Source organism: Phascolarctos cinereus, unplaced genomic scaffold (assembly GCF_003287225.1).
Source record: "Phascolarctos cinereus isolate Bilbo 61053 unplaced genomic scaffold, phaCin_HiC Scaffold_726;HRSCAF=1367, whole genome shotgun sequence".
In the NCBI taxonomy this organism is placed as follows: domain Eukaryota; kingdom Metazoa; phylum Chordata; class Mammalia; order Diprotodontia; family Phascolarctidae; genus Phascolarctos; species Phascolarctos cinereus.
The window spans coordinates 319,624,934-319,647,240 of NW_027556098.1; the positions used below are offsets into that span (position 1 = coordinate 319,624,934).

Below are 22,307 nucleotides of genomic sequence, written 5' to 3' on the forward strand. Positions count from 1 at the left end.
GACACCTGATAAAACAGCCTCACCCCTTACCTCTACTTGTTCAAGCGATGCCATTCCATCCTGTCTCCTCCAGCAGGTTGCTCCCATGTCACCCCCATTCTTTCACTTATTTTCAGTCTCTCCCTGTCTACTGGATCCTTCCCTACTGCCTACAAACATGCCCATGTCTCCCCCGTCCTGAAAAAAAAAACTCTCACTTGATCCTTCCATCTCTGCTAATTATCATCCTCGATCTCTTCTGCTCTTTGTAGTTAAACTCCTCAAAAAGGTTGTCTATAATAGGTGCCTCCCCTTTCTCTCCTCTCACTCTCTTCTTATCCCCTCCCTTACAATCAACTTCTGACCTTATACTTCCACTGAAACTGCTCTTCCCAAAGTTACTAATGATTTCTTGGTTGATAGATCCCCCCTGCCTACCATGTAGTACCTCCTTAGCTCCAAGTCTTACAATCTCTGACTTTCTTCAAGAACAGCACATGCTCCCCCTTCTACAGAAAGCCTTTCCTGTTCCTTATATATCTTGGTGTTCTGTCCTCCCTTAATGTTTTCACACATTCCTTCCTTTGTTAATATGTTGCAACCCCCCAGTAAAATTGAAACTCTCTCAAGGCCAGGGACTCTTTAATTGGAAGCCTAGTCTCTGCTTTCCATGAGCTGGATCACAGGATTTAAAGCGAGAAGGAACCCTGGGGATCCTCAAGTCCAGACTCCACCATCTACGGGAGAGGCACTGTCGGGTAGCAGACAGACCTGGGTTCAAATGCCATATTTTACACTTCCCCTTTGAGCTTCCAACTCCTCATCTGTAAAATGGGGACAAGGATACCAATAGTCCCTGGGTTGTCAGGAGATCCAAATGACACTATGTAAAGTGCTATGGGCTACAGAAATGTCATTTATTCTTATGACAAAGGAAGAAAGTGATGCCCAGAGAGAAGTGATTTGTCCGTGCTCATGCACCATAAGGGGGAGAGCTGAGAGCTAACTAGTTCCTTTTGATTGTGTATGAGAGTTGTGAAGGGGAAACATGAAGCAGCCAGAAAAATAAGAGAAGGCACTATGTAAAAATTATTAGCCTTCTCAAAAGAAGTGTAAATGGAACCCTGATTGGCTAGTTGTTACACAGCATAGCTTGGCAGGTCTCCACTGTGGAGAGAATATGATGATGATAATAGCTAGCATTTATACGGTGCTTTAAGGTTGGAAAGCATATATATGATTTCTAGATAGCATTGTGTGCATATTATATATATATATGTGTGTGTGTGTGTGTGTGTATGTATTATGTACTGCATAGTACATATGTGCATACATAATATCCGCACTTGTAATATTACACATTTTAGGTGTTTATATATTAATATATATTACATATTATAATCTATATATCATAATTTTATATTATATTGTTATTACTTTTAATATTGTTATATGTATATTGTGTATAATATATGTAATAAAACACAGTATAGTATATTATTATAATGTTAAATACTCATTACATAATTTTATATTATATATTTATACTGTTATAATATATAATAATTATAACTTATAATTTGTATATTATAATATGTCATGTAATTATAATGATATATTGTATATTATATATGTTATATAATATGTTAATATGACATATTATGTGTTTCAATGATATTATATATTTCAGTTTTCAGTCATGTCTAAATCTTCATGACCCCATTTGGGGTTTTCTTATTAATTTATTTGAGTTTTCAACATTTACTTCCACAAGATGTTGAGTTCCAAATTTCTCCCCATCTCCCCCCTCCCCTCCAAGACAGCATGCATTCTGAATACCTCTTCCCCTAATCTGCCCTCCCTTCTATCAATCTCCCTTTTTCTTATCCCTTTCCCCTTCTATTTTCCTGTAGGGCAGGGCAGATTTCTATACCCCATTTCCTGTATATCTTATTTCTCAGTTGCACATGAAAGCAATTTTTAACATTTGTTTTTAAAACTTTAGGTTCCAAATTTTCTCCCTTCCTCCTTCCCCACCCATCCTCATTGAGAAAGCAAGCAGCTCAATACTGTTATACATGTGTTGTCACGCAAAACACTTCCATAGTAATCATGGTGTGATAAACTAACTATATTTCCTTTCATCCTATCCCACTCCCCGTTTGTTTTATTCTCTCTTTTAATCCTGTCCCTCCTCATTAAGTATTTGCTTCTGATTATCCCCTCCCATTTATTCTATTCTCTCTTTTAACCCTGTCTCTCCTCAGAAGTGTTTGCTTCTGATTACCCCCTCCCCCAATCTGCCTTCCCTTCTATCATCCCCCCTCTTAACCCCTTCCCTCCTATTTCCTTGTAAGGTAAGATAGATTTCCATACCCAATTGAGTGTGTATGTTATTCCCTCCTTAAGCCAAATCTGATGAGAATAACATTCACTCATCCCCTCTCATCTTCCCCCACTTCTCCTTCTGTAAAAGCTTTTTCTTGTCTGTTTTATGTAATTTATCCCATTCTACCTTTCCCCTTTCCTCTTCTCCCAGTATAATCCTCTCTCACCCCTTAATTTTTTTTAGACATCACCCCATCATCTTCAACTCATCCTGAACTATCTATCTATCTATCTATCTATCTATCTATCTATCTATCTATCTATCTGTCTGTCTGTCTGTCTATCTATCTATCTATCTATCTATCTATAATTTTTCCCTCCAACTACCCTAATACTAACAAAAGTCACATGAGCGAAAAATGTCCTTTCCATTTTGGAATGTAAACAGTTCGACTTTAACAAGTCCCTTATGATTTCTCTTTTCTGTATACCTTTTCATGCTTCTCTTGAGTCTTGTATTTGAAAGTCAAATTTTCCGTTCAGCTCTGGTCTTTTCATCAAGAATGCTTGGAAGTCCTCTATTTCACTGAATATCCATTTTTCTCCTGAAGGATTATATTCAGTTTTTCTGGGTAGGTAATTCTTGGCTGTAATACTATCTCCTTCGACCTCCAAATATTATATCTCCAGCCCTCCAATCCCTTAATGAAGAAACTGCTAAATCTTGTGTTATCCTGATTGTGCTTTCACAATACTTGAATTGTTTCCTTCTGGCTGCTTGAATTATTTTCTCCTTGACCTGGGAACTCTGGAATTTGGCTATAATATTCCTAAGAGTTTTCCTTTAGGCATCTCTTTCAGGAGGTGATCGGTGTATTCTTTTGATTTCTATATTACCCTCTAGTTCTAGAATATCTAGAATATTTCTTCATTTCTCATAAAGTCATTAGCTTCCATTTGCTCCATTCTAATTTTTAAGGAAGTGTTTTCTTCAGTGAGCTTTTGGACTTCCTTTTCCATTTGGCCAATTATGCTTTTTAAGGCATTCTTCTCCTCACTGGCTTTTTGAACCTCTTTTGTCATTTGAGTTAGTCTATTTTTTAAGGTGTTATTTTCTTCAATATTTTTGGGGGTTTCCTTTAGCAAGCTGTTGACTTCTTTTCATGTCTTGCATCACTCTCGTTTCTCTTCCCAGTTTTTCCTCTACTTCTCTTACTTGCTTCTCAAAATTCTTTTTGAGCTCTTCCATGGCCTGGGACCAATTCATATTTTTCTTGGAGGCTTTGGATGTAGGATGTTGTCTTCTTCTGGTTGCATGTTTTGATCTTCTTTGTCACCAAAGAAAGATTCTATGGTCAACTTTTTTGAGCAGTTTGCTCACATTCTCAGCCAATTACTTGAATTTTAAACTCTTTGTTAAGGTAGGGGTCTGCTTTCAGTGTGGAGAATACACTGTCCCAAGCTTCAGGAGTTTTGTGTAGCTGTTTTCAGAGATACTTCTAGGGACCTGTAAATTTTCAGTTCTTCCAAGGTGGTACCATAAAGGACGAGGTGTTTACTCCTTTCTGGGCTGTGCTCTGCTCTATGAGTGACCACAAGCACTCTTTTCTGTCTTGCAACTGTGAGGAAGATTCCCTCTTCACCACTGCCACAAGTTCTGCCACTCCAGCGCTCCTCATAACCCCATGAATGCCACCCAGGAATGTGACCTAGATCCTAGCACAGGCAAAGCAAGAGAATCCTGCCTCAGTGCCAGCAAAGAGATCCCTGCAGTCCCCCTCTGATCAGCCACTTGATTCTCACCTCAGTCTGTGGTCCAAGAGCTCTGGAAGCAGCCACTGCCCTGTGGTTGCACCAGGACTGGGGCGGGACTGAGCTCCTCTCTCACCCAGGTCAGACAAACTTTTCCTACTGACCATTTAAGATGTCTTTGGTGTTTGTGGGTTGAGAAGTCTGGAAACCACCACAGCTCCCCTTGATTCAATCCCCTGAGGCCTGTTCAGGTTCGCTGAGGCCTGGTTTTTGCCTGCATGGTCCATGCTAAACTGTGCTCCTCTCCCAGCCTGGTGCAATAGATCTTTCCAATCAACCATCCAGGTTGTCTTGGACTGGAAATTTGTTTCACTCTGTCTTTTTGTGGGTTCTGCTACTCTAGAATTTGTTTAGAGCCATTTTTACAGGTATTTGAAGGGATTTGGGGGACAGCTCAAGCAAGTCACTGCTTTTACTCTGCCATCTTGGCTCCACATCCCCCCATTTGAGGTTTTTTTGACAAAGATACTAGAGTGGTTTGCAATTTCTTTCTCCAGATCATTTTACAGATGAGGAAACTGAGGCAAACAGGGTTAAGTGACTTGCCCAGGGTCACACAGCTAGTAAGTGTGTGAGGCCAGATTTGAATTCAGGAAGGTGAGTCTTTCTGACTCTAGGCCTGGCACTCTATCCACTGTACCACCTAGCTGCCCTTAATATTATATTATATGTATATATAATATTATATATATGTATATATTTTTAAAAACCTCATTTGATCCTCATAATAGCCCTATGAGGGAGCTCATATTACCCTCAGTGTACAGATGAGGAAATTGAGGCTGAGAGAGACTAAATAAGTTGCCCAGGGACACACAGACAAGTAAGGGATTTGAACTCCAGTTTTCCAAGTCTAGCACTCTGTCCACCACTTTACACATAGCTCTCTCCAAAGATCACAGTGTTTAAGTAGAAGAAAAGTGTGGGGCATGATGCTACAGGTGGTGAAGGAAAAGGGAAAGAAAATGATAAGTTTACAGAGACTGATCACAGGACAGTCTGCACCTGGTTGCATTGAGGCAACCAGGGATATGCTGTGGCCTGTGTGTGTGTGTGTGTGTGTGTGTGTGTGTGTGTGTGTGTGTGTGTGCATGAGAGGAGAGAGGGGCGTGAGACATAGGAGGTTCTTGGGGACTGCTCTTGAGTATGTCAGGGAATCTCAGAGAGACTCAAGACCATTTGACCAGGGCTGCCCTGCTGACTCACCTCACGAATTTCCCACCTCTACCTACCTGGACTTGACTTTTTTGCAGTCAGTTCACACCATCCTTTCTGTCTCCACCTGGAATAAAGCAGACCAGTCACAGAACAAAGCAATTTACCTGTGGAAGCAAGGTCACCAAGAATATCACTGCATTTCAGAATTGGGAGGGATTTTAGAGGCCATCAAATCCCAAACACAAACACATCCCAGAAGTGGTTTCCTGCTTCTGTCTGAAGACCTCCAAAGAGGGGGAAGCCCCCCAGTTCTTAAGGAAGCCTAGTCCACTTTGGGGCAGCTCTCTGTTAGAAAGCTTCTGCTGACATCAGACCTAAGTCTGTCATTCTTCTCTTTGGGGACAAATGGGAAAAAAAGCCTAATCCCTCAAATATTTGAAAACAGGTCCCACCTCTTAATTGTAAATTAATGAGATTATCATAGCAAAGCACTTTATGCCTTGCTATGTAAATGCTAGCAATTCTAAGTTGTAAATAACCTAAATGAGACAAAACAAGGGGCATGAAAGGGAGCAGGGCATGGGAGGAAATGCTAGATTTGGCATTGGACTTAGGTTCAAATTCCAGCTCTGATACTTATCACCAAAGAGGTAAATTTGGACCCTACGTAGACCCTCCTCTATAAAATGGATCATCTCTAAAGTTTTTCAGCACTATGAGCCTAAAGGGGAGGAGGCAACTACAGGAGGTTAGACACATGAAGGCTCATGGAGAGGGACATCTGGCTGTACAGCCAAATCTGCCAACCTGGACAAGGCAGAGCCACCCACTCTGAGTCCCTCCACAAGGAGTCCTTGCCATGGAGGCTTTAAGCTGGGGAGGTAGTCTTCTGTAAAAGGTTTGCATCCAATAATACAGGAGAGGAGGAGTCCATTGCCTAACCCAACCATGAAGGCAACCCAATGTTGTGGAAGGAGAGAGAACTGAGGTCTAGTTCTAACTCTATAATAAACCCATTGCATGATCTTGGGTAAGTTATTTCTCCTCTCCAGCTTCCTCATCAATAAAAAGAACAGGTAAGGTTGGATAATCTCTAAAGCCTCTTAGTAGAGCAACTATTGGAAAAGAGATTCCATGGAAGTAAAGGTCTCTGGATGGGATGGTGCTGACAATATGGCTGGATTGGAGAAAGTTTGCTGGACATCTGAAGGCGATTTCAATGGTCTTTTCTGGTCTTGACTGTCACGGAGTTATGGTCATGTTGAGGCTTTCTTTGGCTCTTTTCTCTCCCTCATCTTTCATATCTAGTCAATTACCAGGTCCTGTTGATTCAATTTCTGCAACGCCATTCACATCTGTCTCTTCCTCCCTAGTCTTACTGTCACCAGGCCAGTGTAGGCCCTATTGTGGTAACCTCCCCAAGGTCTACCTGCCTCCATTCCCTTCACTTCAAACTCCATTCACTTCCACTTTAAACCATACTACTGCCAAAATAATCTTTCTTATCCACAAATTTGCTTGTGTCTGTACTCTGCTCAAACCCCTTTAATGCTCATTATTATCTTCTGAATAGGGTTCAAATTCCTTTGCCTGGCTTTCAAGGTCCTCAACATCCTACCCTTCTAGACATCTCATATTGCTCCTTTCCAAACATACTACATGTTCTGAGTCTAACTGCACTATTCCACCCTGCTACCCTCTGAACTACTACACATTTATCCATCTCTGTGCCTTTGCTCATGCTCATCTTAATTCAAGAAATATTTGTTAACTCTTATGCGCAAGGCACTGAGTGCTGGAGAGACAAACACAAAGGCAAAAATGAGCCAGACCCTGCCTCCAAGAAGTTGATGAGGCTGGGTTGGTTGGGAGGAATAAAAATGTGTTACGAATGAATGAATAAGAAAGTATTTATTAGATATTCACTCATTATGTGCAAAGCACTGTACTAAGTCTGGAATACATATAGAAAAGACAACCCCTGCCCTCAAGAAGCTCACAGTCTAATAGGGTATATATCACCTTTAGGTTTCAGCTAGGGTAAAGCATCAAAGAAGTCAGCCAGTCACTCAGTAAGTATTTGCTTGCCAGGAACTGAACTAAATTTTGGGGATATAAAGAAAAATGGGAAAATGCTTCTCACTCTCAAATAACTTATATTAATAGGGGAGATCACATGTAGATAGCTAGGCACACACAAGATCTATAAAGCGTAAAGGGAAAACATTCCCAGAGAGAAGAAACCAGGAGGGGCTCAGGGGTGAGTGTGAGGGAAGGAAGGACTTGTAAAGAAGGTGGAAATAATCATGTATCTTCTGTGGCATCATTTCGATTAATAAAGCAAGATCAGTCTCTAAAGTTAGACTATGCCAATATCTTTGGCATCCAGAATGATATTTTCTGGGTCTTCACTATCTATGGCTACTGAGAAAGTTGGAGGTGTAGCACCTACAGGAACAGTCACCAGGCTTCATCTCTTTAAGGGTTGCCTTCCTGGATGACAGTGCTTTGGGGAAATCTAGACACAGGGCATGTGGGGAGGGGGAAGTTGAAGTTCCCAGAGTTCTTGAGCTTACCTGCTTATACATGGTAGTTGTTTGGTAGTTGATGCCGGGGATGGTAGGGATGGTGAGCTCCTTACCCTCAGGGATCTCTCCCCCAGAAGATGGCTAAAGGAGCCAGGCTGGGAGCCTAGGTGGAAGCCAGGCAGGTAACTCTGTGGAGAGTTGCTGGGAGTTCCAGTGTTCTTGGGCTTACCTGCCTGACAGTAGCAGTTGGTTGGCAGTTGGTGGTGGTAAGAACAGTGGGGTACCTTATCCACAGGGGATTCTTCAACCTAGACGATGGTCACTTGGCTAGAAGCAGGCCGAGTGGGTCTAGGATGCTGCTATACCAGCGCTCTTGGTTATACGGGAGCAGATCAGTAGCAGGGGGAGTTGGTGGTGGCAGGAAGGGAATGTCCCTTCATCATAGGGGTTGCTCCCCTTGATAATGGCTTCAGTGGTCACCCAATCTTCATGGTGCCAGCATTGAACTCCTCCTTGGTTGACTTCCTATCATAGGCCCTACAGAAACTGTTCCAAACCTTCTCTCAAGTCACCTATTTCCCCTCCATTCCTATATCCTTTTCAGGAGAGGGGCAAGCTTTATATAATTTTACTGAGAAAATTCCTTTTCCTTCCCACTGCTATACCTCAAGTGGCTTCACTGTCACTCCCTCACTCTTTTCTCCTATGCTCCTACTTCAGGAAAATAGATGATTCTTCTCCTTGCCAAGGCCAACCTCCCTCTACCTGTGCCACGGATCCCATCTCCTCCAGAAGCTTTCTTCTTTGATCGTCTGATTTTTTTTTATAATCTTAAATCTCTCTATCTATCCATTCTTTTAAAAAATACCTTCCATTTGACCTCCACCATCCCCTCAAGCTATCATCCTGTGTCTCTTTCTTCCTCTAATAGCCAAACTCCTGGAAGAAGTGAGATGCCCTCCTTTCCTCCCAGGTCTTCACCTCCCACTCACTTCTCAACCTCTTGTAATTGGGCTTCTGATCCATGGCTCGGCTACAAATGCTCTCTGCCAAGGTTATTAAAGATCTAACTGCTAAATCTAATGACTTCATCTCTGTCCCCATCCTTTTTGGTCCCTCTTTTTTGGTACTGATGATCACTCACTTCTCTGCAACACTATCTCCCCCCTTGGGGTTGTTCTTGTCAACCCCACCCTCTCTTAAATCTGCCTGGTAGTTTGGATCATCTCTTAGGGATCTGATCAAAGCCTTACCTTTCTCTATGCTATTTTGAGGATCTCACCAAATGATCCCATTTAGCATCCCTATAACAAATTACTTCCAAACTTACAAACTCGGCCCTCATTTCTCTTCTGAGCCCCACTACTATGTCATCAACTGTCAATTGCCACATCTACCTAGGCATCCTCTGAGCATCTCAGATTCACCCTGCTGCACATGAGATTCTTCTCATTCTCTTTAAAACAGCCCCTCGCTTTCTATATGCCCTGTTTCTGTCAAGGACATCCTTTCGGACATCTCAGTTTTGCAGCCTCAGAGTTATCTTCAATTCCTTCTTCTCCTTTATCCATCTCTATACCAGTCAGATCTCATGTTGACCTCCACAACATCTTTTGTACATATCACTCATGCATTCAGTAAGCAATCATCAAAAGCGTCCCATGTGCTAGGCACTGGGTATACAAACACAAAAATCACGCACAAGTAAATGCAACATATACAAGGCAACCACTACATTGCCCTAGCAACTGGCGGGGGGTGGGGGAGGGGTTAGGAGAGGCTTCCTATAGGATGTGGCACCTAAGCTGGAGTACATTCACATTGAGGGGCAGAGTACAGGTGATGATCCAGTGAATAAGGCTGAGGAGTGGTCAGAGAGGTAGGAGGAAAACCAGGAAAGAGTAATGTCATGAAAAGTTTGAGGAAGACAGAGTATTCAGAATGAGAAGGTAATAGTTTTAAGAACCCCAGAGAAGCAAGTAGGATGCAGACTGACAAAAAAATTCATTCGATTTCACAGTTGAGAGAATACAGTTTCGGTCTAGAGATGGGGTTTTTAATCACATGACCAGTAAGGGACCTAGAACTGGAACCTAGGCTCCCAACATCATTTTTCATTTCTTCAACAATCAAAAATAAAACTAGCTGCTCTCCAAAGGATACAGGGCTGAAATTGACAAGCAGATGCCAGAAATTAAACATGCGGCCAGCTAATGCTTCAAAGATGGTCCTGAAACTCTTAAGATACTTAAATAAGTGTGGAAGTAGGGAGTAAGGACCCCTCACAGACCTGTTATGTTTGGGGGTTGGAAGGACAAAGGAGAAGATTGTAAATTAAGACGTATCTCCTTGTTTTTCTTTGGTGAATTTTTGTATGTCAATCACAGTATCTCCTTGTTTTTATTTTTCAGTCCATATAGATATAAGTGGGAGTTGGGGGCAGAGTGTTTTAGGGAGTCCTTCCCATGTCTCCTGCACTTAAAGGTCATCAGAAATAAGAATTAAAGAAATGAATTACATACAGTGGCAAGTCCTCTTTTATTTGGAAACATATTTTCTTAAATGCTGCTTCTGGAACTTTAACCAAACTGGGATATTTAAGATGAACAGAACGATGTGGTTAAAACCTAAGAAAATTTTCTCCACAAATCACACACCATAGTTTAGGTTCCTATCTCCTCTTGCCTGGATTATTCCAATAGTCTCCTAATTTGTCAGCCTGCTCCCAATCTCTTTTCTCCCCAATCCATGGCCAACCAGGTGCCAAATTCATATTTCTAAAGTGCATCTCTGAGCATGTCATTCTTCCATTCAAGAAGCTTCTGCAGCTCCCCATTGCCTCTAGAATAAAATACAACCTCCTTTGTCTAGTATTTACAGCCCTTTTCAATCTGGCTCCAACCCATTTTTACAGCACATTTTTGCCCCTCCATATACTATGCCTACTTGCCATTCACTATACACAAAATTCCATCTCCCACTTTGCATAGATTGTCCCTCACACCTGCAATCCCTAAGTCAGTCAGTCAGTCAACTAGCATTTATTAAACACCTATCATGTGCCAGGCATTGTGATAAGTGCTGAGGGTACAAAGAAAGGCAAAAGACAGTCTGATTTCAAGGAGCTCACATCACAGTATGCCAGGGGAGACAGCATACAAATTACATATAAACAAGATATAAACAGAATAAATTAGAGATACCAATTTATTTAGAGGGGAGGTAGAGGGGTGAATCAAGAAAGGCTTCTTGTAGAAGATGAGATTTTAACTAAGATCTGAAGGAAGCTAGGGAAGTTAGGAGGCAGAGGTGAGGAAGGGGAGAATTCCAAGCATGGGGGAAAGCCAATGAAAAGGGCCAGAGTTGGGGGAGTGTCATGTATGAGGAATGGTTAAGAAGACCAGTATCACTGGGGCAGTATGGGGAGGCAATAAGTATAAGAAGACTGCAAAGGTAGGAAGGGGGCAGTTCCAGAGGACTTTAAAGAACAGAGAATTTTTATATTTGAACCTGTAAATAATAGGGAGCCGGTGGAATTAGAGGGCTGAGATGGTCAGACTCACTTTAGGAAGACCTGACAGCTGAGGGTGGCCTGGAATAGGGAGAGACTTGAGGCAGGACAACCCACCAGCAGGCCAGTGGTGTGGCATGATAAGGACCTACACATGATAATGGTGGTTGCAATGTCAGGAGGCAAGGGGGCTTTTGTTGAGAAGGCAGGAAGTTGTAACTGACAACAGACCGGATATGGGAGTGCAGTAAGAGGGAGGTCGAGGATGATCCTTAGGTTGCAACAAGGCTGGGTGGCTAGGAGGATAGTGGTGCCCTCAACAGTAATTGGAAAGTTTGGAAGAGGGAAGGGTTTGGGGAGGGGAATAAGGTCAGTTTTGAACATGTTGAGTTTAAGACATCTAAAAGGCATTTGGAGATGGGACAGTGGAGGTCAGCAGAGGCTGGAGCTGAACACAAAAATCCGAGAAATCATCTGCACTGAGAGCCTAGTTGAATCTATGGGAGCTGATGAGATTGCCCGTACTCCTCTGTTCCATCATTTAGACTCCTTCCTGAATCATTTTTTGACTCTAAGTGACCCCATCTGGGGTTTTCCTGGCACAGATACTGGAGTGGTTGGCCATTTCCTCCTTTTTTTTCCTTTTTTTGATTTTTTTCCCCTTTTTTTCCTCATGTGGGAGTTTCTTCTTCTTTTTTTTTTTTGTTTTGTTTTTGTTTTAGGCAACTGGGGTTAAGTGACTTGTCCAGGGGTCACACAGCTAGTAAGTGTCCGGTCTGAGGCCGGATTTGAACTCAGGTCCTCTTGACTTCAGGGCCAGTGCTCTATCCACTGCACCACCCCTGGCCATTTCCTTCTCCAGCTCATTTTACAGATGAGGAAACTGAGGCAAACAGGGTCTGAGGCTGGATTTGAACCCAAGTCTTCTCTGATTTCATGATCCAATACTCAATTCATTATGCTATGCTGCCTCGCTTTATTCCCGGTAAAGAAAGCTGTAACTGGGCCGTACGTGCCCATATGTTCTACACAGGGGCCTGTCTCTCTGAATACAGCCTGGCCTACTTGGGAAATGATGTGTATGCCTCCCATGCCCATTCCCAGCTCCCATCCCCTTCCCATGTCTTTAAAGCTGCACCATTCTCCTTGAACAGGGAGGCAGCAACCCAAGGGCACCAGCCCAGAAAGAAAATTAGGTTTATTTAGCAGAGGGATGAACTCTGAACCCTGGCAATGGCTCTGCTTTTAGGGTCACCTAGAAGTCAGAGTTCAAATCCAAGTTTCCAACTTTTGGCTGGAGTAGGCAGGGGACAGGTATCCAGAAATTCGTGTCAGAGAATTGGGAATGGTAAGAAATAATTACCAGTGGAAAAAAAACACAACCATAATGACTAAGGCAGAGATCAAGTCCAGCAGTATCCACATTCTCATATACTCCTCTGGTGTCTAGAAAACAAACAAGACAGAGGTGGGCATGATTCTCAGGGGTGGAGGGAGAGATAAAAGAGCTTCTAGATTCCCCCATGGGGCAGGATCTCAGATCCTATACTGGCTGGTATGCCAAGCCTCTAGGAAGTCCTAGAGAGCCAAGATCGAAGAACTGTCCATGTGCATTGGGCTCTGTGGTGCGGATGAAGGGGTCTTAAGGGTTCAATACTGAGTCAGTAGTAAGGTCAAAAAAGCTAATTCAATCTCAGGCTATAAGAATAAACACACTGGGGGCAGCTAGGTGGTACACTGGATAGAGCACCAGCCCTGGAGTAAGGAGGACCTGAGTCAGGAGGCCCCAGACACTTACAAACTGTGTGACCCTGGACAAGTCACTTAATACTGACTGCCCCCCCAACAAAAAAGAATAAACACACTGTTCACACAGAAGGGCTTCATGTGTTTTAGGCAGGGCTCAGACTTAATGAACTCTGAGGTCTCTTCTAGCTTAGAGAGTCTATAATGCTCTGGTGGGAATATCTACTAGACTGGACCCCTGGAGAAGATGATTTTTGTTCAGTCATGTCTTTTGTGGCCCCATTTGGAGTTTTCTTGGTAATGATACTAGATTGGTTTGCCATGTCCTTCTCCAGCTCACTTTACAGATGAAGAAACTGAGGCAAACAGGGTTAAGTAATTTGCCCAGGGTTATACAGCTAGTAATTATCTGAGGTTGGATTTGAACTCAGGTTTTCCTGACTCCAGTCCTGGTGCTCTATCTACTGTGCCACCTAGCTGGGAAGATTAATACAGGCAGCTAACTTACCATTAAGAAGAATGGGCTTTTAATGTTCTTCAGTATCTGGATGGTGTTAGTGGTGACTGAATGAACCCCAGCACACCAGGCCAGGGAGTATAACCAGGGCTCGTTGATCACGTAGATGTTGGTGAAGATGCCATACTTCTCATATTCCCTGGAAGAAAAACAAAACCTCTAATGACTGACAATCCCTTCTTTCTCCCATCAATGAGAGGTCAAACAGAACTTTGGTGTCACTAAAAATCCACTGTGTAAGTGAAAAAAACCAGACTCTACAATGAAGACCCAATAGGAACAAAGGGACTGGAAATGCAATGGGTGGGATTTTAGGAAGACATCCCCCTAACCCCCTGCCCCATACACACACACACACACACACACACACACACACGCACGCACTTCAGCTAGCAAGCTAATAACATCTGCTGAATATTTAATAACTTCAGAGCACTGAACAAAAGTTTCCATTGGGGACAAGGGAAGGAATTAAAAGAAGGGAGAGAAAGATGCAGAAGAGCATCTTCCTTGATTCATGGGCTTATTATAACATAGATGACTGGTGTCAATCTAATAATGCCAGACGCCTTCTGGAGGAAGTGGTTGAAATAGGTTGGTTTCCCAATCTCATCTTTACCCCTCTCATCTTTGAGTCTTGGAATACATAGACCATCCTCCTTCCTTGGAAAGCATTTCATTCTTATTCCCACCTATTGAAATCCTCCCTTCCATGGAAGATCCAGTTTAAGTGTCATCAATTAATTTCAACAACTGCTAGGTAACGATTACAAGGAAATTAACGATAAACAGAAAGGTCCTATGTACACCAGAATTTTTGTAGGAGCAAAGACCTAGAAACAAAACAGATGTCCAGTAATTGGGCAATGGCTGTAGAGATTGGGATGATCCACTCTTTATTTCCATTGGCCGGCTGGCTAATTACTCTGGCTCCAACATCATAACCCTACTCTTAGAGATTTCTTCCTGAGACGTAGTACCTCTTGGGCCCACTTCAGCTCACTAACTTCTATTATTCTCCGATGGTCATTACAGGGGCTTGTTTGGGGAGGTTTTTTGTACAGATTTTAATATCACTTTGGTTCAGCCTTTGTGAACTTCTTGCTGTGGATCATATCCCCCTCACTCTTAAATGATTACAAAAAGAACCATGAACTAGGGACTGATGAGCGGCCCTTGAATTCTTGCTTTCTGGCTGCTTGTGGAATAGTTTCTTTGACTTGGTATCTCTGGATTTTGGTTACAATGATCCCGGAAATTTATACTTTGAGGTTTCTTTCAGAAGGCAACCAGGGGATTATTTCTATTTCTACTTTGCCTTCTGGTGCTAAGAGAGCTGGGCAATTTTCTTTTAAGATTTCTTGATGTATGATGTTTTTCAGGTCAGTTGCTCTTATGAGATAACTCATATTTTCTTCACTTTTTCCAGTTTGTTGACTTTGTTTTGATATTTCTTGTCTCATGGAATCATTGGCTTCTATTTGGTCCATTCTGATCTTCAGGGCGCTTGTTGCTTGGGCAAGGTTTTATACCTCTTTTTTTTATTATTTTACTTTGTTAAAGTTTTATACTTCTTAAGCTGTTAATAATTCCCTTCCTAATACTTTTTTCATAGCTCTCATTTCTTTTCCCATTTTTCCCTCTCGTGCTCTCATTTCACTTGTAAAAAAAATTCTGCAGCTCTTTTTTTTTAAAAAAAAGTTTGCTTTATCTCTCTCCAGACTTCTAGTTGACTTTTTGCCTATGCTGTGTTTTCCTTTAAAGCTTGGCTTACAGCTGTTTTGGAATCACTCTTTTTCTGCATTTGGGCCTTGAGCACCCCTGTCACCACAATAGCTTTTTATGGTAAGCCTCTTTTGTTGCTGTTGTTCATTCTTTGCTCATTCTTCAGCCCTACTTTCTGAGTTTGAACTTGATTTTAGAGCCAAATTTTAGACCCAGGTGTAGGTCTGATCAATGGTAGCCTACTACTATAATTAGCTACTATCAGCCAGCTAAGGAGCTCTGCTGGTTCAGAGGGACAGAACCACAGGCTCCCCTTTGGTCTAGGATTTCTGCCTTGCTTATTCCTCTGCAGACTTCAGATTTAGTCAGAGGCTAGAGCTGAGACCCCATTCAGCACACCACCTGGGGCCTGCAACCCTCATTATCCTAGAAAGCCATTCCTGGACGCAGGTCCCTACCTCAGTCCACCCTGGATCTATGACCTGGAAATGGAGAGTGGACAACAAAGTTGCCAGTTGGCACCTGTTCTCATTCTGGTACCCTGGTATGGGTCTGGGACCTCCTCTTGCCCTCATGCACAGATGGTTCATTTATAATGGAGCATTCCACACAAAGCATCAGTTTTTTAATATACTACCAACAAAACCCAGCAAGAAGAGAAAGAAAAGGGGCAGCTAGGTGGTGCAGTGGATAGAGCACTGGCCCTGGATTCAGGAGGACCTGAGTTCAAATCTGACCTCAGACACATAACACTTACTAGCTGTGTGACCCTGGGCAAGTCGCTTAACCCCATTGCCTAGCCAAAAAAAAAAAGTAGAGAGAGAAAGAAAAAAAGATTTCATTCATAATATCTATAGATTACATAAAATATTCCAGAATCTACCTACCAAGACATATATAAGAACCAAATGAATACAACTATAAAACATTCCCAGAAATAAAGACAGCCTTAAATAAGATGAATAGTGATTGATCATAGTTTGGCCATGGTAATATAATAAAAGTAACAGTACTGGCTAAATTAATTTACTGATTGATTGTCATTCCAATCAAATTACCAAAGGATTATTTTAGAGAGCTAGGCAAAAAAATAATGGCAAAATCCATTTGGAGGAACAAAAGGTCAGATTCTCAAAGGAAATAATGAAAAAAGTGGGAAAAAGAAAATCAAGCCATACTCTACCATAAAGTAGTCATCATTCAAATTATTTGATAACTTGCTTAAAAAAGAGAAAAGCCAATCAGTGGAACAGATCAGGTATACATCCCACAGTAGCAAATGAACATAGTGTTTGATAAACCCTGTGACTACAACAACTGAGGTAAGGCTCATTATTCAACTAAAAGTACTGGGGAAACTGGAAAACAATTTCGGAGAAATGATATAGATATAGATATAGATATAGATATAGATATAGATATAGATATAGATATAGATATAGATATAGATATAGATATAGATATAGATATAGATATAGATAGATAGATATATGTATGTAGTATGTATACATACACATATATACACACTTATGTATATGTATGCAGTGTATATGTGTGTATCTATGTATATGTAGATTGTATGGATATGTGTATGTATGTATGTATGTGTGTGTTTACATATGTGTGTATATATATATATATATTTACTTCAAATGATCTAGATATAAAAGGATCATATCATAAACAAATTGGTGGATCAAGGAAGAAGGTACTTTTCTCAACTATGGATAGGGGAAGAGTTCATGACAAAATAAGGGATAAAGCGAATCACAGAAGATAAAATGTACAATTCTGATTATAGAAAACTGAAAAGAAAATAAATTCAGTTAAAATTAGGGAATAATTAATTTGGTGAGATATCCAAGATATGTGTAGAGCTTATTCTAAAATATAATAATGGTAGCCACTCTCCAATAGATGAATGATCAAAAGATATGAACGGGCAGTTCTCAAAAAAAGCTTAATAAATGAAGGAAGGAAGGAAGGAAGGAAGGAGGAAGGAAGGAAGGAAGGAAGGAAGGAAGGAAGGAAGGAAGGAAGGAAGGAAGATAAATGCAATTTAAAGCAACTCTGAGGTTCTACTTCATGTCTCAAAGATAAGCAGAAATGACAACAACAAAACACAACAGGCAGGCAGTACTGGTGACACTATGAATTGGTCTGGCCATTCTGGAAAGTAATTTGGAACTGTGTCCCAAAAGTCACTAAACTATGTATACTCTTTGGACCAGAGAAACCACTCGCTACTAGGCATAAACCCCAAAGAGAAAAGGAAGCAGAAAAGAACCCATATGCACAAATATCTTTATAATAGCACTTTTTATCATAGCAAACAACTGAAACAAAGGGGTGCCTGTCGACTGGGAAATGGCTGCACAAATCATAGTATATGAATGTAATAACATACTATTGTATGAATTTAGAAATTACTAAAGGGACAGTTTGGGTGAAATCTGGGAAGACTTATATGAACTGATATATTACTAAATATGCTGAATTAACATAATAACAATAACATTGTAAAGAAAAACAACTTTGAAAGACTTAAGAACTCATACAATGATAATTATGGTTTTAGAGGACCAATGATGAAGCATACCATCTACTTCCTCACAGTGAGGTGATGAACTTAAGATGCAGGATAAAACATGGTTTTTTTTAATAAAGCAGACGTGCGAATTCATTTTATTTGACTAAGTGCACTGAATACAAGCATTGTATTTTTCTTATTTTATTGGGAAGAAGAATTTGGAGAGGAGAAGACAGAGGAGCTAGTGATAGTGCCACCAAAAGAGGGGAAAAAAAAGAAAAGAAAGAGAATTATTGATGCATTTTAAAAATCACACAGAACAGAAGAATGGTCAAAAGGGAACACAGAAAAGCTGGACAGATTTGAAAGTAAGATGCTGAATTTATTATATACTTTTTAAAAAGCAAGCTGTGTGTAACAGAGATCTGTTATTTCATATACAATCCTCTTTTCCTGTTCTACTTTACAAATGGAAACGTTCTTGGGGGTAGGAGCTGGTGTTCAATTCAGAATATTTTTTTTTCCAAAGAAAACAGCTCTAACTAAATTATGTGGATAGGAAAACTAAGGTTTTCACAGAATCAAAGAATTTCAGCATTAGAGAGGTTCATTTAGCCTGATCCCTTTAAAAGAAATGCCCCTGGGGCAGAACCAAAATGGCAGAGTAAAAGCAGTGACTTACTTGCGCTTTCCCCCAAACCTTTTCAAATACCTATGGAAAATGGTTCTAAACAAATTCTAGAGCAGCAGAACCTACAAAAAGAGCAAAACAAATTTCCAGCCCAAGACAACCTGGATGGTTGATTGGAAAGGTCTATTGTGCCAGGCTGGGAGAGGATCACAGTTCAGCGTGGGCCATGCAGGCAAAAACCAGGCCTCAGCAAATCTAGAGCAGGCCTTAGGGGACTGAATCACTGGCAGCTATGGTGATTTCCAAACATCTCAACCCACAAAAGGCAAACACAGGAAGGTCGGTAGGAAAGGTCTGTTTGACCTGAGTGAGAGAAGAGCTCAGTCCAGCCCCAGTCCCAGCGCAACCCTGGGCCAGTGGCTGCTTCCACAGCTCTCTGCTCACAGACTGAAGAGAATCAAGTGGCTGATCAGAGGGTGACTTCAGGTTCTCTTTGCTAGCACTGGGGCAGGATTCTCTTGCTTTGCCCATCCTTGGATCTAGATCACAGTTCTGGATGACAGTCCTGGGGCAAGGAGGAGCAGTGGCGTGGTGGAGCTTGTGGTGGTAATGCAGAGAAAAACCTCCTTACAGTTCCAAGGCAGAAAAGAGTGCTTGTGGTCACTCATAGACCAGAGCACAGGCCAGGAAAGGAGTGAACACCTACCTCTCCTTGGAAGAACTGAAAATTTACAGGTCCCTAGAAGTATCTCTGAAAACAGCTGCATAAAACCCCTGAAGCTTGAGACAGCATACCCTCCACACCAGAAGCAGAGCCCCACCTTAACAAGGAGTTAAAAACTCAAGTAATTGGCTGGGAACATGAGCAAACAGCACAAAAAACTCAGACTATAGAATCTTTTGTGACAAAGAAAATCAAAACATACAACCAGAAGAAGACAACAAAGTCAAAGCTCCTACATCCCAAGCCTCCAAGAAAAATATGAACCAGTCCCAGGCCATGGAAGAGCTCAAAAGGATTTTGAAAAGCAAGTAAGAAATGCTCCCCTACAATAGTGCCAACATACAGCCATCCTGCCTCCAGTTCAGGAGGCCTGACTTCCTCTCAAGCCAGCCCACTCTACTATCAGCTGTATCTATTAGAAAGTTTTTCTTTATATTATGCCAAAAACTGCCTCTCTGTAACCTCTGCTCATCACTCTTAGTTCTGTACACAAGGGTTAAGCAAAACAGATCTACTCCTTCTTATATATGAGAGTCCTTCAAATACTTCAAGGCAACACCACAATGTATGCACCATCTTTCCCCTCCCCCCTTCCCAAGAGCACCAGATTTTCTCTCCTTCCAGCTAAACACCCCCAGTCCCTTCAGCCATTTCTTATGTAGTTGCCCCCTTGATATTCCTATCACCCTCCTCTGCATGCACTCCAGTTTTTCAATGTAATTCCTAATTCGGAACAGCAGCACAGAAGTGATACTCCAGGTATGTACTGACATAATACAATGTACCTATATACCTATTTCACATTTTTCCAAATATTGCTCTAATTGCCTATTTATAAATATTGTGTTTATTGATACTAATCTTCCTACTGAAATGAGTCAATAAATTCTGCTTTTATTTCCCTTAGAAAAAGATAATAAAGTTCTTCTTCCAATTACTCCTCAAATTTGCCTATTTGAACCACAGGATCATGACTGAGGCACCACCTGGTGGGCCCAGGCAAGATGTAGAATTTAGAAAGGTTCAAGAGACATAATTTCTGGGCAATTTAATCATTTTATTAATAATGCCAGCATTTTAATAAAAGGATAGTCATTTGGCCATCTCTCACTTAGACCAAAGACAATCATGATGGAGGCCTCATGGCTTATAGGCCCACTGGAAGAGGGTTGTTCCTGAGGGTAGCAGTCAACTCTGATTGGTTAAGAATTAATGAGAAAATTAATATCACAATGAGGGGCTGCAAATGAACTTTGATTATGTCATTTACTTCTAAGTTACCCCCAGCCTTGGGCAATCTATTCAAAGAATTTATCCCTACCCAAATCTTGGTAGAGAACAATGGCTTCCCCACTTTGGTAAGGTCTGGATAGAGTGAGTAGAAGTTTAGCTCAATCTTCAGAGACTGAGGTCTTGAAATGAGGATAAAAGAAAAAGAGTAAAATTTTATATTTCCCCAAGTCATTGGTTACTACTAATCATTTCTCTCAAGAGAAATTCATAGAAGAAATTCATAGCTTTTTGAGTCCTGGTCTTAGAAAACTAAGCCTATAAAATAATCAACATCAGAAACAAAATTAAGACAAATGACAGGTGATATCTCAAATTATCAGAGGATTGATTGGGTAATCAATGAAGGCTTCCTAAAGGAAGCTGAGGCATGGATCAATGGATATGTAAGGGAAGAAAGGTATAATAAAAGGACTAAATCCTTGCATGCATAGACAGAAGTGAGAACACAATAGCTTGACTGGAGTGAAGGGTCTGGGTACAGCAGAGATTCTTGCTTGTATCATGGACCCCTCTGACAATCTGGCTGAAGCGTAGGGGCTCATCAGAATAAAATACACATAAAATACATATGAATCTAAAGGAAACAAATTATAGTGAAATACAATTATCACTATGTTAATAATGAAAAAACCCACATTCATGGACCCCAGATTAAACTCTCTTGTGTAGAGGAATGATAAGACATAAGAAAGGTTCATGGTAGGAAGGGACAGGGGTGTTCCCATCCCCTTTTGTGGAATCACCTACTTGATATCCTTGCTGTTTATGTCCTTGTAAGGAAGGTTCAATCCTCTAATTCCCATTCTCAAGAGGTCAGGAAGAGGCAACTTCTTTCCCAGCACTTGCCTGTAAATGGAGCTATCATTTGGACATCTGCCCTGTACTGCCCTGGTAACCAAAGGACCTGTAAAAAGTAAAGAAGAGGCTAGCTCTCAGGTCACTGGCAGGAGATGACTGTAGGCACCATTAGAAGGCACTTTATGATTCAGAAGGGCCAATACTAGCACATGCTAGCACATTTGACCCTCACAGCAATGCCAAAAAAAAAAATCGAGTCTTAGAATTCTCATTTGACAGATGAGAAATTCTAAGGAGTCACAGGCTCTAGAATTAGAAGAGACCCTAGAATGGTCTAGTCTAACTCTCCTCTTCTTTGATGAGGGAGCTGCAGCCTGGACAAGTGAGGTGAGGCTGCCTAATGTCACACAGTGGTGACTGGCAGAGCCAGATCAAACATATACCAAACAAAGGGGATGGTCTGGAGAGGAAATGGAGTCCCTAAACTGGGCCTCAGAGAGTCAGAAGGAACTTCAAAGAGCGTCTAATCTAAGCCATGCCTAAAGAGGGATTCCCTCTGTGATATTCCCAACAGGTGATCATTTCACCTTTACTTAGAGAACTCCAGTTACAGTAAGCTCACTACCTTATAAAGTACCCATTAATTCCACTTTCAGACATCTTTGCTAGGAAGTTTTCTCCCTACATCAAGTCCAAATCTGCCCCCTCAGCAACTTTTACCAGTTGCCTCTAGCTATGCCCTCAGTGTCTAAGAAGTACAAGTATAATTTCTCTTCCATTCCATACCACCCCCTCCCTGCCTTAGTCTTCCTTTTTCTTAATTGAACCAAATCCCCCTGCTCACCCATTCCCTCACCCCACCCTGGCACATTTCCAAGCTCCATTTGGAACTGGCTCCATCTCTGTGAAGCTTGACAATATTGAAGGAAGAAAAAGAGATCCCAGCAGCAGTTTTGGAACATCAATCCAACATTCACCAGGGAAGCTCTTCCAGGAAGTCTCCTTGAAGTTTTTTTCCAGAATGGAG

General features: G+C 41.4%; 1 protein-coding gene across 1 annotated transcript in view; it reads right to left on the bottom strand.

The window, feature by feature from the left end:
* GDPD4 (glycerophosphodiester phosphodiesterase domain containing 4) overlaps positions 1–22,307 on the bottom strand; it is a 130,496-nt gene that overhangs the window by 15,091 nt on the left and 93,098 nt on the right. The window contains 5 exon segments of the mRNA XM_078156933.1: positions 5,352–5,401; positions 12,680–12,762; positions 13,571–13,718; positions 21,230–21,335; positions 21,338–21,386. Of these exon segments, the coding sequence (XP_078013059.1) occupies positions 5,352–5,401; positions 12,680–12,762; positions 13,571–13,718; positions 21,230–21,335; positions 21,338–21,386 (436 nt within the window).